The 15,511-nt window shown below is 36.9% G+C and overlaps 1 protein-coding gene across 3 annotated transcripts in view; it reads left to right on the top strand.

Annotated features, from left to right (window-relative positions):
• Positions 1-15,511, top strand: part of Nha1 (Na[+]/H[+] hydrogen antiporter 1) — a 155,686-nt gene that overhangs the window by 87,961 nt on the left and 52,214 nt on the right. For all 3 annotated transcript variants that reach the window (XM_076535650.1, XM_076535651.1, XM_076535649.1), the window contains exons 3-4: positions 5,643-5,907; positions 12,233-12,433. In XM_076535650.1, coding sequence (XP_076391765.1) covers positions 5,643-5,907; positions 12,233-12,433 — 466 coding nt within the window. The remainder of the gene's footprint in view (positions 1-5,642; positions 5,908-12,232; positions 12,434-15,511) is intronic.

Raw genomic sequence — 15,511 nt, 5'->3', positions numbered from 1 at the left:
AAAAATCGATGAAGGTATAGAGCTGAAGAATGTTGATAAAATATGAAAAGAAATGGCAATGCACGATATTTATCGATAAAACGATAACGAGTCACGAGACACGGTTGCATCACCATCGATCACTTATTATAATCGTGAACGGCTCGCACTCCGGAAAGGATAAATATTTTCGCTCGCGTAAATGATCTAATTGGTTATCTCGATACGACAGCTCGCTGGTATTTCAGCTGTTTCTCGCAAAATTATTCGAGTCATTGGTGAAACGATTTTGATGTGAAAACCGACTGATGATACGCGAAATCTTTCAAAATAATTGTCTTTAATTTTGTGTATATGGTTGGCCCACTTTATATGAATACAAATAAAGAAATTGGAAAATTGAGAATTCAAAATTTTGAAAGTTGAAAAAATTAGAAGTTGAAAAGCTGGAAAATTGAACAATTGAAATGTTGAGAAGTTGAAAAATTATGAAATTCGAGTAATTAAGTAATTGAGTGAGTAATTGAAAAATTGAGAAATTAAGAAATTAAAAAATTGAAGAATTGAAAAATTGAAAAATTGAAGAGTTGAAAAATTGAAGAATTGAGAAGTTGAAAAATTGAAGAGTTGAAAAATTGAAGAATTGAGAAGTTGAAGAATTGAAGAATTGAAAAATTGAAGACTTGAAAAATTGAAGAATTAGAAAATTGAAAAAGTGAAAAATTGAAAAATTGAGAAATTAAGAAATTGAGAAATTAAGAAATTGAGAAATTAAGAAATTGAGAAATTGAGAAATTGAGAAATTGAGAAATTGAGAAATTGAAGAATTGAGGAATTGAAGAATTGAAGACTTGAAAAGTTGGAGAATTAGAAAATTGAAAAATTGAAAAATTGAGAAATTGAGAAATTAAGAAATTAAGAAATTGAGAAATTAAGAAATTGAGAAATTGAGAAATTGAGAAATTGAGAAATTGAGAAATTGAAGAATTGAAAACTAGAAAACTTGAAAACTTGAGAAACTTGAGAAACTGCAAACCTAAAAAATTGAGAGAAGACTATGAGCATCAGCTCTGCATACTCGTTACACTATTACTACAAGAATAACACATCATTAATATACATTCCACTACATTAATAAAGCAACGAATATTATCTGTTTCATTGAAGAAATTCAATTTGCGTCACCATGTATTTAGATTCTGTAGGTTGTCGAACGTCTCGAAACTTTTCCAACATCTGTTACCAGCCGCCTAAATAAAACATGCTTGAAGATTTTAAGATTATTGTATTTTGTTAACTGATATTAAATTCTCCAGCGGATAATTAATATGCTGCTTTACAATTTCCTTTTAATCTCAAGTTATGATATCTCCAACTAATTTTCCACTACCTTTTCTCTATTCTATCTATTTTTCTCATTACCTAGTAAGCACTACGCACAACGAAAAGAACTAAATTACTGCAACTTTTTTATAAAGCTCTACCATAAGTTACATCTTGAATTTTAATTAAAATCTTGTCCTATAAATTTTCGAGAAAACGTATTAAAGGCGATGTTTCAATTTTCTTTAATTTAATCATTTCTGTTCTCACAAAAATTTTCATCAATGAGAAAAAAGAGGCTTGTAATTGCTAAAAATACTAGGATAATGCTGTTCAACTTTACACAAAACTCGAAGCTAGAAACTATTAGTAGACACACCTGCGGATACACGCTTCGTGAGTTATTTATTGCCGGTTGTTTCCGTTCAACAACAATTTTACGGTTTCCGGTTTTGTTCGATTCCAATCTTCTCTACCTTCATCGGCTTACATCCTCTTTTTTTATATTCCTCTATTTAACTTACGCATTCTGCGATAGAAGATTTCCAGAATTAATGTCTACAATTTTTACTTATCTTTCCTTCAAATTGTTCTTCAGTACTTTAATTGTTCTATGTTAATTTGATAGAGTAACATGTTAATTTTTATTTCACATTTTCAAGGATAATCAAATTGCTTGGAAATTACGGAGTGTGGAGTTATGGCGCGTGAAAATTACGGCGCGTAGAAATTTCGGCGCGTGGAACTACTGCGCGTAGATATTTCGGCGCGTGGAAATCCGGCGCGTAGAATTACGGCGCGTGAGGATTACGGTGCGTGGAAATACAGCGCGTGGAAATCACGGAGCGTGGAGTTATGGCGCGTGAAAATTACGGCGCGTAGAAATTTCGGCGCGTGGAACTACTGCGCGTAGATATTTCGGCGCGTGGAAATACGGCGCGTAGAATTACGGCGCGTGAGGATTACGGTGCGTGGAAATACAGCGCGTGGAAATCACGGAGCGTGGAGTTATGGCGCGTGAAAATTACGACGCGTAGAAATTTCGGCGCGTGGAAATACGGCGCGTAGAATTATGGCGCGTGGGAATTACGGTGCGTGGAAATACAGCGCGTGGAAATTACGGAGCGTGGAGTTATGGCGCGTGAAAATTACGGTGCGTAGAAATTTCGGCGCGTGGAACTATGGCGCATAGATATTTTGGCGCGTGGAAATACGGCGCGTAGAATTATGGCGCGTGGGAATTACGGCGCGTGGAAATACAGCGCGTGGAATTATGGCGCGTAGAAATTTCGACGCGTAGAAATACAACGCATGGAAATACGGCGCGTGGAAATTACGAAGCGTGGAATTATGGCGCGTGGAAATACAGCGCGTGGATAAGCAATGTACAAGCAAGACATGTGTGTTTTTATTCGAGCAAACCATGTGTACTTTTATTTTCTATTCGACTGCCTATCCTCATTTAACATCCTGTAAAAATCTAATTGATTTAGAAACATTAACTATATTCCCTCTTAACATTCTGTCACATAGAAACTTTCCACCATCAATTACGAGCTTGTTTCATTTACATTCGGTATTAAAACTTCCACACCCGAACAAAGCGAAATATTATTATACAAATTCACAGTCCTCTCGAAAATCAGTTCCGAATCAGTTTCATCCAGGTATGAATCACGTTAACATTTTAATCGTTCGAATTGAATGATTCCAAGTGCAAGTTCCTATCACGTACGCATTGAAACGATCGTGTCAGTAAGCGGGTAATTCCTTTCATTTAACGCATCATTATGCAATAACAAAGTTCCCATTCGCTGAACTGCATCGTGGGCGTCCAAGTTCCGTCCGCATTCCACCAACTTCCTGCAAGTTCGTCTCGAAAACGATATTATTCTTCAATCAGCAACGAGGCCGCCGTAAGGCTGCGGGATCCGAAATTTACTGACTGAGAATTCTCTGCTGATTCGAAAAGGAACCCTCAGGAAAAAGCCCAGCAAATCTAGGTGAATTTCAATTAGACGTCAGAACTTTTTCCACTGTGTTCGGAAACTAGGAATCGTTAAAACTGGTCTCTGTGAACCTGGGTTACGCTGCTTTTTTTTTTATTTTCTTATCTTGAGTTTTTAGACTTTCAGTCTGGTGCTTTTGTACATAGATGTATATTTATAAATTTTTACATCGTGTTTGAGGTACGTATCTAAATGAAGTTCAAACTCTATGTCGAATGTCAACATTTTTCATGGCCGAACGAAAGTTTCATTAGATGAAATTTAATAAATACTTGCCGTGATAAAAAGTCAGAAAATAGAATTAAGTCATAACATTGACCTAACCACATTTTTAATAGCCAGAGTACAATATCTGTCCAGCTAAATAAATTCACTTACTTGTGACCCTAAAACCTACATAGTTTTCCAAAACCAAACCAAACGTTAAACAATAAACTCCAACAAAATCCAACAAAGTCTCTATATATATCTATCAGATTATGTAACGGTGTCCCAAGAGAAAGTTGAACGTAATTGAAAATAATTTCCAATTTCGAACTCGTTCCAAAAATGTCACTTAACCGTTGCATGATTAAGAAAGCCAAGTTTGGAATCTAATCCAAACTAGCTTCCGATAAACACGCACCGAGTCTCTCTCTCTGGCTTAAGCTATGCAAATGAAGATCAGCAAAGCCGAAACTGGTCCTTCGAATCTGGAAAACGTTCCCGATGAAAACTCGAGATCGTTAAAGACGACTCGGCTGGAAGTTTGCACGAGACTGATTCTGAGTCGGTCCGTCCGAAACTTATCCTATTACGAGTTTCCCGGAGAAGAGGGAGTGCGTCTCGGTTGGGTAACCGAGTCCTGGAAGGCATCGGCAATCTACGGAGGGCACGTTGAATTTACACGTAAACTCGAACGATAACCTGGCCCCGAGACAGAAGGGTCTTCAAAGACTTAGGGCACAAGTGACCCTTCTGCAGAATTGATGCATCACTTTCGACAGAATTTCGTTCTGGAAGTCTGAGAAGATCTGGAGTCTGCAGATACTTTTGAATGAATCGAACGTTGGGGGGTTTTGGGTGAACTGGTGATTTTAGAACTGATTTTGAACTGTGCTGACTTATATGAAGTGGATTTGGAAATTTGATGTAGAACGATTTTGAAGGGTTTTTTGAATAAAGTGATGTGGGACATGTTTGTTTGTTTGAAACGAAATTTTGAATATAAGTATCAAGTGCAGTAAATGTTGAAGCATAAAGAAAATGTAAATTATGACAAATGTGCAAGTATGACAAAAATGTCAAATATGACAAATGTGCAAATATGACAAGAATGTCAAATATGACAAACGTCTAAATATAACAAAAATGTAAAATATGACAAACTTTCAAGTATAATAAAAATGTAAAATGTAAAATATGACAAACGTCCAAATAGAACAAAAATATCAAATGTGACAAATGTCTAAATATAATAAAAACGTGAAATATAACAAATTTTTAAGTACAACAAAAATGTCAAACATGACAAACTTTCAAGTATAACAAAAATATCAAATATGACAAACTTTAAAGTATAATAAAAATGTAAAATATGACAAACTTTCAAGTATAATAAAAATGTAAAATATGACAAACGTCCAAATATAACAAAAATATCAAATATGATAAACGTCCAAATATAACAAAAATATAAAATATGACAAACGTCCAAATATAACAAAAATATAAAATATAACAAACATCCAAATATAACAAATATATAAAATATAACAAACGTCCAAATATAACAAAAATATAAAATATGACAAACATCTAAATATAACAAAAATATAAAATATGACAATCATCCAAATATAACAAAAATATAAAATATGACAATCATCCAAATATAACAAAAATATCAGATATAACAAACGTCCAAATATAACAAAAATATCAAATATAACAAACGTCCAAATATAACAAAAATATCAAATATGACAAACGTCCAAATATAACAAAAATATCAAATATAACAAACGTCCAAATATAACAAAAATATCAAATATAACAAACGTCCAAATATAACAAAAATATCAAATATGACAAACGTCCAAATATAACAAAAATCTGAAATATAACAAACGTCCAAATATAACAAAAATATCAAATATGACAAACGTCCAAATATAACAAAAATATCAAATATGACAAACATCTAAATATAACAAAAATATAAAATATGACAATCATCCAAATATAACAAAGATGTCATATAATGAGTGATTGAGTTTTCCACTAAAATCCTCCAAGAAATTTAACCCCAACAGAGACAGGTATTAATTACTGATTTCTTTTCTGTTGCAGAAAAATTGCTCTAGTCATTATCCTCACGAGAGCCGGGCTGGATTTGGACCCAGGAGCCCTGCAGAGGTTGCGAATCACCGTACCAAAAATTGGTTTAATACCCTGGACCGTTGAAATGATCGTAGTGGCTACATTAACGTCGCATCTCCTGGATTTGCCATTGATATGGGGTTTTCTTCTGGGAAGCGTGGTCGCTGCTGTTTCACCGGCTGTCGTTGTGCCTTGCCTCTTCAGGTTACGGGCTAAAGGCTATGGGGTTGCCAAGGTGAGATTTTTACTTTCAACATGAGTTATTATTAATGAGTAAATATTAATTTATACTGGATATTTGACAGAACTATTTTATAAAACAATTTAAATTCAAATACACTGTAAATATACCAAAAAATTACTTCTATTTTAAAGAAGAAACATGAGCAGGGTGTTAATTTTGTATCAACACAATAAACGAGTACTTTCTACTTTTTACTTCCATTACTTATTTACGACAACATACTTAAGAGTTAGCAAACGATATTAGAAGAGAACATAAGTAAGAAAATAGGAAATGTAGAATAAGGACTTTCTTCCAGGACTTCCTTTCCGTAGAAATTCAGTTTGAAAACTCGTTTCGTTCCCTTTCTATAGTTCTTCGAATCTACGATCTTCCAATTTTACGTTTCTTTTTATTGTGTTTCCTCCTTTAGCTGCCAATAGGATTATAGTTTCGAAAGCTCCTGTTAATGTACCCTGTAAAATTGATCTCATATGTCGACTCGCTATAATTTGTCTCATTAATTCTGTAAAGTAGTTCAGAACTTAGGGTGAATTTTTAAAGGCAAGACTGTAATGTCGAAGAGGAGTTATTAATATTTTACTTCTTCGAGCTTAGAGTTATTTTAGTACAGGTGTAACGTATGAATATAACACCGTAAAATAGTGTATTTTAGGTTAAGTTAGGTTAGGTTGTATCTGGTGCATTTTGCAATGCAGAGGATTTGTAAGTTTGATGATTTGATAACTTAAAAATTCAGAAGTTTGAAACTTGATTTCTTAGTGTGAAAATTTCTGTCAAAATGTATATTTTACTTTACCTAAAGGTACCTAACCTTAAGTTAGGTTAGGTTGTATCTGGTGCATTTTGCAATGCAGAGGATTTGTAAGTTTGATGATTTGATAACTTAAAAATTCAGAAGTTTGAAACTTGATTTGTCAGTGTGAAAATTTCTGTCAAAATGTATATTTTACTTTACCTAAAGGTACCTAACCTTAAGTTAGGTTAGGTTGTATCTACTGCATTTCCCAATGCAGAGAATTTGTAAGTTTGTTCATTTAATAACTTAAAAATTTAGAAGTTTAAAACTTAATTTCTCAATATAGATATTTCTGTCAAAATGTATATTTTAGGTTAAGTTAGGTTAGGTTGTATCTACTGCATTTCCCAATGCAGAGGATTTGTAAATTTATTAATTTAATAACTTGAAAATTCAGAAGTTTAAACCTTAATTTCTCAATATAAAAATTTCTGTCAAAATCTATATTTTAATCACTCCAACATGCACCCATCAATAATAAATAAAATAAAATTTTTAAATCACCCTAAATTTCTCCCCTCTTCTAAAATAACATCAAGAATCACCATCGACCCATATTGAGTATTCAAACGACCCAAAATCTTCGTAACAGTTCTCCCAATGCAGAATTTCATGGGTAAAATTAGTCACGGCTGATACGCGACGCTTTGCTCTTCGGGGACGCATTTGCAAGTAGCGTCGCGTAGTTGAACGTCTGTTCGTCGCGAACGTGACACGCGGAACACCGCGTTGTGAACTTCCCTAAAGCGACTCGACGCTAATTAAATTTCTTTTGAACATCGGTATGCTTTGTTCGCGTAATTTCACGTTCGCTCCGGGCGGGAAAAATTCGCAACAAGGTCGAGCTTCTGGCTGCTGCTTTGTGAAGCGTTGCTAGACGGTTTGTTAACGCGACCGCACAGGAAGCTTCTTAACAAATGCGCTTAAGTGTTTAGTTACGCGACTTTCCACGGGGAAGTGTTTTCGCTGATTATGTTTACCTTGATGTTTCAACGGTTATTTCTTCTTTTTTCCGCGTTTACATCGAGCTAATTACTTGGACCCTTCATGCAAGTCATATGTGGGTGAGAGTTGTCTAAATCGTTCCACTTAGGAATCGTTCCCGATTTCACAGTTATTTCTTCCCGAGAGAAATTTACTGTTCTGGGTGACGTTTTTTGAAGAAAGATTGACAGGTTGACTGAGTTGATTCTTAGACAGCTAGGAATATGAATATTTTCAATCAGGCAATGTAGTCCACATTTTTAAAAATATGTGGATGATCAACATTATGTGTTGGTACAATAAATGTTATTTGCGTTTGGTAAACTAACAGATGAATCAGATCTTTGCCATCTTACCAGCCACTCATCTATAGTACAACTTCATGCACAGAATGACAAAATATGAAAAGAGTCTACAGTTAGAATAAGAAGACAGTAAAATGAAAGAATTCAGATCGGATTTTTGGTCAGAATTAGCCATCGGAAATCTGGATCTCTATTTCTTCGATCCGCTTCATCGCGTCCGTATAATCGATGCAGGAAAAGCGGACACAGAGCCGAAGAATGGCCAGCTTTATTCCAGTCGAACGGTCGAAATAAGACGAGAATCGGCTGCGGTTTGTCCACGTGGACGGTTCGCTTAAAACGCGAGAACCACGAACGGCTGGCTCGAAATGCTCGACGGTCTAACCGGTACAACCCGATGACGATAAATTCAGAGGAGGGCAGGCTAGCGAATTAGATGGGATCATGGTTTAAACAGCGTTCTGTAATTGCGGTAAATTACGGTGGTCCCTGGTTTCGCTGAAATCTCTTGTGGGCCAAGCACATTGTGTTCCGATGAATTGCCTCAAAACATTGCTACTATGCAAACCTTTTGCTGATATGGAAGATGATGCATCATTGTTGATCTGACTTCATTTTATTACCACTGAAATCGTGCTGGGTTTAGCAATACACTTCATGAAATTTATTTTAATTTTAAGGTAAATTTATTGGGGTGAAGGAAAGATCTTTTCATGATCATTTGGACATGTTCAAACACACTTCGAGTTTGATTCTTTTTCACCATGAGTGAATATATTAATCTTGTTCGTGCAATGAATTGTACTTTATCCCACACATGAGTACTACAGAATGTTCAGCACAATATATTAATATCACAAAAATTGTAAATTCTGTGTTATCATTTTGTGCCCTGTTTTTCAGACATGAAGGACTAATTGTTTTGAGTTCGATTCTTTTTTACCAGTGAATATATTAATCTTGTTCATGCAATGAATTATACTTCATCTCACTCATCAAATTCACAGAATGTCCACCACAATATATTAATATCACAAAAATTGTAAATTCTCTGTGTTATCATTTTGTACCCTGTTTTTCAGACATAAAGGAATTGCTTTGAGTTCGATTCTTTTTTACTAGTGAATATTTGAGTGAATATATTAATCTTGTTCGTGCAATGAATTATACCTAATCCCACACATCAGTACCACAAACCGTCCACCACAATATAAAAATCACAAAAATTGTAAATTCTCTGTGTTATTATTTTGAGTCCCATTTTCCAGAAATAAGTGACTAATCGCGAAAGCTGAATGTTCAATTTTCGGTCCACGTAACGCATTTAAATTTTCGGTGATTAACAAGGATTAGATGGAACTAGAGATTTTTGCGGAATTAACATTCCGCATGCATCTGGTTGTAGTTTTAACGGAAATTCTACGAATTTCAAAAGGATCTCTGTTCATTTCCCTTGAATTAGATAGGATTACCGCCTGAGCAATGTTTCGTAATTGCAGAAGATTACACCGGAGGCTGGATTTAACCAGATCTTTATCGATGAAGTTTACTGTATACCGCTTGTTCCACCTAGTAATTAGGTGTACTTTTACGGCCATCGGGTTCCATTTAAAGAATTGGGAAATCGAATTAGTCGAATGTTACTTTATAATTTTTTCTCTTGCTTTTTAACACAATCTTGCATTGCATGCATTCTTGCACATGCATTTTTTTAATTATTACTATATGGCATAGAAATCAAAAAAATTTACATAGATCTTCATAATGCTAGTGAAATACAGGTCTTTCTTAAAATTCTAATTGTACAAAAAATCAGTTTGTATCACAGGTATTTATTTGTGAGTGCATCAAAATAATCGTGAGTAACGTAATTCAACTACAAAATTAGAAAAATGTTGCTTTCGTCAACAACAGTGAATTCCTCGAAATCAACCAACACCATTTTTCTCAATTTTCTTGAAATTAAACGGACCAGTATCAGATGTGGCTCCGTAATTATCGGAAGTACACCGGTCGCTGGATTTTATCTGGGAGTTTACCGGCAAACTTTATCCTTCTTATCAGCGAGACTCTCGGTTTGTTTATTTACTCTGAAATAAAAGAACAAGTAGGAATCGAAGGAGAAAGCCCGTGGACATCGATCGCGTATCCTTTAAACGGTGTTACGTAAAACCCGCCGAAAATATCGTCTGTCGATGGTCGAGCTAATCGATATTCAGACAGCAGCTTTTATTCGCAAGGCGTATCCACCCTCGTCCCATCTCCGTTCTTCCTCTGTGCCCTTCTAGATGGCCTGTCAGCAACAGTTCTTATTGACAAATTGACGTATTCATCAAATTTTCGAACGACGCGGGGAAATTTCCATGAATGGCTAATTCAATACCGGCGTCTGACCATAACGATCAGTAACTACTTACCACCTTTCAACCATCTGACGTATTATGCTTGATATATCAGGGACCAGAATATACAGGGTGTCTTACAACTCGTGTAACTCCGGGAAAGGGGTGGTAGAGGAGGTGATTCTGAATAAAATTTCCCTTTGCAAAAATGGGGTTTGAAGCTTCGTTTTTAAATTATTAGAGAGCGACAGTTTCGAGCCTAAAAAGAATTTATATTTCTTAATATAATTACTTGGAAATTACGGAGTGTGGAGTTATGGCGCGTGAAAATTACGACGCGTAGAAATTTCGGCACGTGGAAATACGACGCGTAGAATTATGGCGCGTGGGAATTACGGCGTGTGGAAATACAGCGCGTGGAAATTGCGGAGCGTGGAATTATGGCGCGTAGAAATTTCGACGCGTAGAAATACAACGCGTGGAAATTACGGAGCGTGGAATTATGGCGCGTAGAAATTTCGGCACGTGGAAATACGACGCATAGAATTATGGCGCGTGGGAATTACGGCGCGTGGAAATTGCGGAGCGTGGAATTATGGCGCGTGAAAATTACGATGTGTGGTATTATGGCGCGTGGAATTATGGCGCGTAGAAATATAACGCGTGGAAACTACAGAGCGTGGAATTATGACGCGTGGAAATTACAGAACGTGGAATTATGACGCGTGGAAATTACAGAGCGTGGAAGTACAACGCGTAGAAATTACAGAGCGTGGAAGTACAACGCGTGGAAATTGCGGAGCGTGGAAGTACAGCGCGTGGAAATTGCGGAGCGTGGAATTATGGCGCGTGAAAATTACAGAGCGTGGAATTATGACGCGTGGAAATTACAAAGCGTGGAATTATAACGCGTGGAAATTACGGAGCGTGGAATTATGGCGCGTGGAAATTACGCCGCGTGGAAATACGACGCGTGGAAATTAGGGAGCGTGGAATTATGGCGCGTGGAAATTACGCCGCGAAAAATTATATTCCTTAATAATTCAAAAACAAAGCTTCAAACCCCATTTTTGCAGAGGGAAATTTTATTCAGAATCGTGTTAATTCAGTTCAGTACAAATTATCTAGTCTTAAGTGACATTAATAAAATATTTGAAAATATTTCCGAAGGGTGAATGAGAATTTGTCGGTGTTAAAGTCTCAGTTGAGTTTCTCTAACGTTTTCGAGGTTGTTTCGAAGGAATTTGATTGCACTCGATAACGAGGTTTCCGTAAATCACGGATGTTGTAACCACCGTTGCTCAAAAATAAAAAAGTTACTGCGGAAACGAGGAAAAGTACGGAAACCATCGATTCCTGTCGGAAAAATGTTGCTCCGGATCGTGTTAGCCACAAATGTCTACTAACTCTTTCACGTCAACTTTTCCTATCTGCGTGACTTTAATTGCGAGTGGACGTGGATTTCTTTTCATTTTATGCTTTATTTATTACTTCTTTTATGTGATAGTTTCATTACTTATTTTATGTGATAACTTCTTTACTCTACTTCTTTTTTGTGCTTTGAAAATTTCATTGTTTTAATCTTGGTTTTTTATTCTGTCGAACAATCTTGTAAGATGATTTTATTAAGAATAAGTACACTGTATTATTTTTGCATTAATATACATTCTATGGAAAATTTTTTCATTGATGAACTCATATTGACTAAAAATTAATTCGAAAATTTTTCATTTTAATGTTTGTAAGTTTCCCAATTTTTAAATTTATAACTAATAAATCTTCCCAGAGAATTCAATAAATGTACAGTAATTTGAAACTTGAACTAGGAATGTAATTTCTTTTTACCAATGATACATTTCATAAAATTTCTTATTTTTGTTTTGCAGGGTATCCCGACTTTGATCATCGCTATATCCGGAATCGACGACGCAGCTTCAGTCGCAATTCACGGAATCATGAAAAGCATTATGTTCTCCCACGATGCACTATGGTATCAAATCCTCCAGGGACCTATATCCATTATCGGAGGACTTGGATTCGGAGTATTATGGGGTTGGCTAGCAAAATATGTGCCTGAGAAGGGTGACGTGAGTACTCTATTTCTATTAAAATTCAATTGTCTCGTATAATCAATAATATATTACAATTCGCACATAGTCGCATACTGTTTGTCATGAACATAGATTCTACAAAAAAAATTACAAAAATTAATTTTTAACGCGCTCCATAATTCTACGTGCTGTATTTCCACGCGCCGTAATTCCACGCTCCGTAATTTCCACGCGCCGTAATTCCCACGCGCCATAATTTCACGCTCCGTAATTTCCACGCGTTGTATCTCTACGCGCCATAATTCCACGCTCCGTAATTTCCACGCGCCGAAATTTCTACGCGCCATAATTCCACGCTCCGTAATTTCCACGCGCCGAAATTTCTACGCGCCATAATTCCACGCTCCGTAATTTCCACGCGTTGTATCTCTACGCACCGAAATTTCTACGCGCCGTAATTCCACGCTCCGTAATTTCCACGCGCCGTAATTCCCACGCGCCATAATTTCACGCTCCGTAATTTCCACGCGTTGTATCTCTACGCGCCATAATTCCACGCTCCGTAATTTCCACGCGCCGAAATTTCTACGCGCCATAATTCCACGCTCCGTAATTTCCACGCGCCGAAATTTCTACGCGCCATAATTCCACGCTCCGTAATTTCCACGCGTTGTATCTCTACGCGCCGAAATTTCTACGCGCCGAAATTTCTACGCGCCATAATTCCACGCTCCGTAATTTCCACGCGCCGAAATTTCTACGCGCCATAATTCCACGCTCCGTAATTTCCACGCGCCGTAATTCCCACGCGCCATAATTCCACGCTCCGTAATTTCCACGCGTTGTATCTCTACGCGCCGAAATTTCTACGCGCCATAATTCCACGCTCCGTAATTTCCACGCGCTGTATTTCCACGCGCCATAATTCCACGCTCCGTAATTTCCACGCGCCGTAATTCCCACGCGCCATAATTCCACGCGCCCTATTTCCACGCGTCGAAATTTCTACGCGCCACAATTCCACGCGCCATAAAACCACGCATCGTGATTTTCACGCGCCATGATTCCACGCTCCGTAATTTCCACGCACTGTATTTCCACGCGCCATAATTCCCACGCACCATAATTCTACGCGTCGTATTTTTCACGCGCCGAAATTTCTACGCGCCATAATTCCACGCACCGAAGTTTCTACGCGCCATAACTCCACATTCCGTAATTTCCAAGCAATCTATATTAAGAGATATAAAAATGAATATAACTACCTCAGAAAAACGCAACTCAGCGATTTAAGAAATGTGACAGTTCACTATGTATAGTTAACGTTACCTAACTCGTTTACCGGATCGAATTATGCTTGTCGATCTCGTCCGATTATGGAAAGTAGATTCGTTGCCAAATCCTCGAAAGTGTTTCGTGTCATCCGTGACCCACGTAATAGCTCTTTTAATGCCATTGGCGTTGTTCGTCGCGGCGTTAAACACGCTCGGCGGAGCGTGTGATTCTCATCGTTTTTGATTTATTGGGAAAAAAAGAGGTCCGAATGTGTCTGCTAGAAATTTTGACGCACTACAAATTTTCTGTGTGTTGTACTTTATTGAGGTACTGTTTCGATGATATAACGGTACAGTTAGGTAGACTCTGCACGGGGAATAAATAGTTATTTGTTAATGCGAAGTTCCACATTAGATTTTGTTAGATTAAATTTGATTCAGGAGTTGAAATGAGAGTGGACGGTAGTTTTGAAGTTAGGTAAATTTGTTAATGAAGGAGTTTGAAAATTTGATACTCTTATACCAACATCATTAGTATCAAATTCGTTTTGCGAAATTGCAAACAGGAGAATTTCAATATTTTGTAATTTATTAAAATATAAATCTGTAAAGTCATAAATTAACAAGTTATTAAATTGCTTAATTAGTAAACTAGTTAATTTGCAAGTTAATAAATTTATGAATTTATAAATATTTAACAGCACACGATATTGTTAATACCATACGCATATAATCCTCCACAAATTTCGTTTTAAACATGCACACAAAAATAATTAATTATCACGTTCTTTGACCAGCGTCCACTTTGTCGAAACCAAAACAAAAATGTCTCCACCGGAAATAATTACAATCCCGAAAACTTCGGCAACAAAGGTAGAAAAACGAACGAAATCCCTGTCACACGAGTAGTAGTAGTCAACGGTTGATCAGACATCCGTGAAAAAGGTGATCTCAGCTAACGAATAATTAAAGTTTAGCCCTCGCTCGGGATACAACGTCATCCTCCTCGTAAACACAGAGACTTTGTGTTAATAACGACGCAACTTTTTCGAAAAACATCGTCCGTTTTTCCCAACTTTTAACGACCCCGTAAAATTCAGCGACCGTGCAAACAAAACCAACGGGTTTCCTCAAATATTTTATTACATCCTGCTGCTGAAAATCCGCTGACTTACATACAAGTTTATCGTTGTTCGTTTATTTCTCATTTGCCAAATTACCGACTATTCGCGATGATTCATCGCGTCATAATGCTTGACCTGATCCGCGGCCAATAAAGGATATCTCTTTGGCACGCGATGGATTTACTGATGAATGCTAGCTGTTAGAATGCAATGCTGAGATTAGATCAAACTTATACCATTTTTAGTTTTTGATACTTTGTGCAGGTATGATAAGTTCAAAGGACCTAAGCTACATTCTATCGAATTTTTGAGTTTTTGAATTATTGAGGAATATAATTTTTCATTGAGTAATTTCCACGCGCTGTATTTCCACGCGGCGTCATTTCTACGCGCCATAATTTCACGCTCCGTAATTTCCACGCACTGTAATTCCCACGCGCCGTAATTCCCACGCGCCATAATTCCACGCTCCGTAATTACCACGCGTCGAAATTTCTACGCGCCATAATTCCACGCTCCGCAATTTCCACGCGCCATAATTCCACGCTCCGTAATTTCCACGCGCCGTAATTCCACGCGTTGTATTTCTACGCGCCATAATTCCACGCTCCGCAATTTCCACGCGCCATAATTCCACGCTCCGTAATTTCCACGCGTTGTATTTCTACGCGTCGAAACTTCTACGCACCATAATACTACGCTCCGTAATTTCCACG

This window comes from Megachile rotundata, chromosome 9, assembly GCF_050947335.1.
Source record: "Megachile rotundata isolate GNS110a chromosome 9, iyMegRotu1, whole genome shotgun sequence".
Classification (NCBI taxonomy): domain Eukaryota; kingdom Metazoa; phylum Arthropoda; class Insecta; order Hymenoptera; family Megachilidae; genus Megachile; species Megachile rotundata.
Note: the sequence above shows the minus strand (reverse complement) of the source record. Positions and strands in the feature narration are given on the sequence as shown.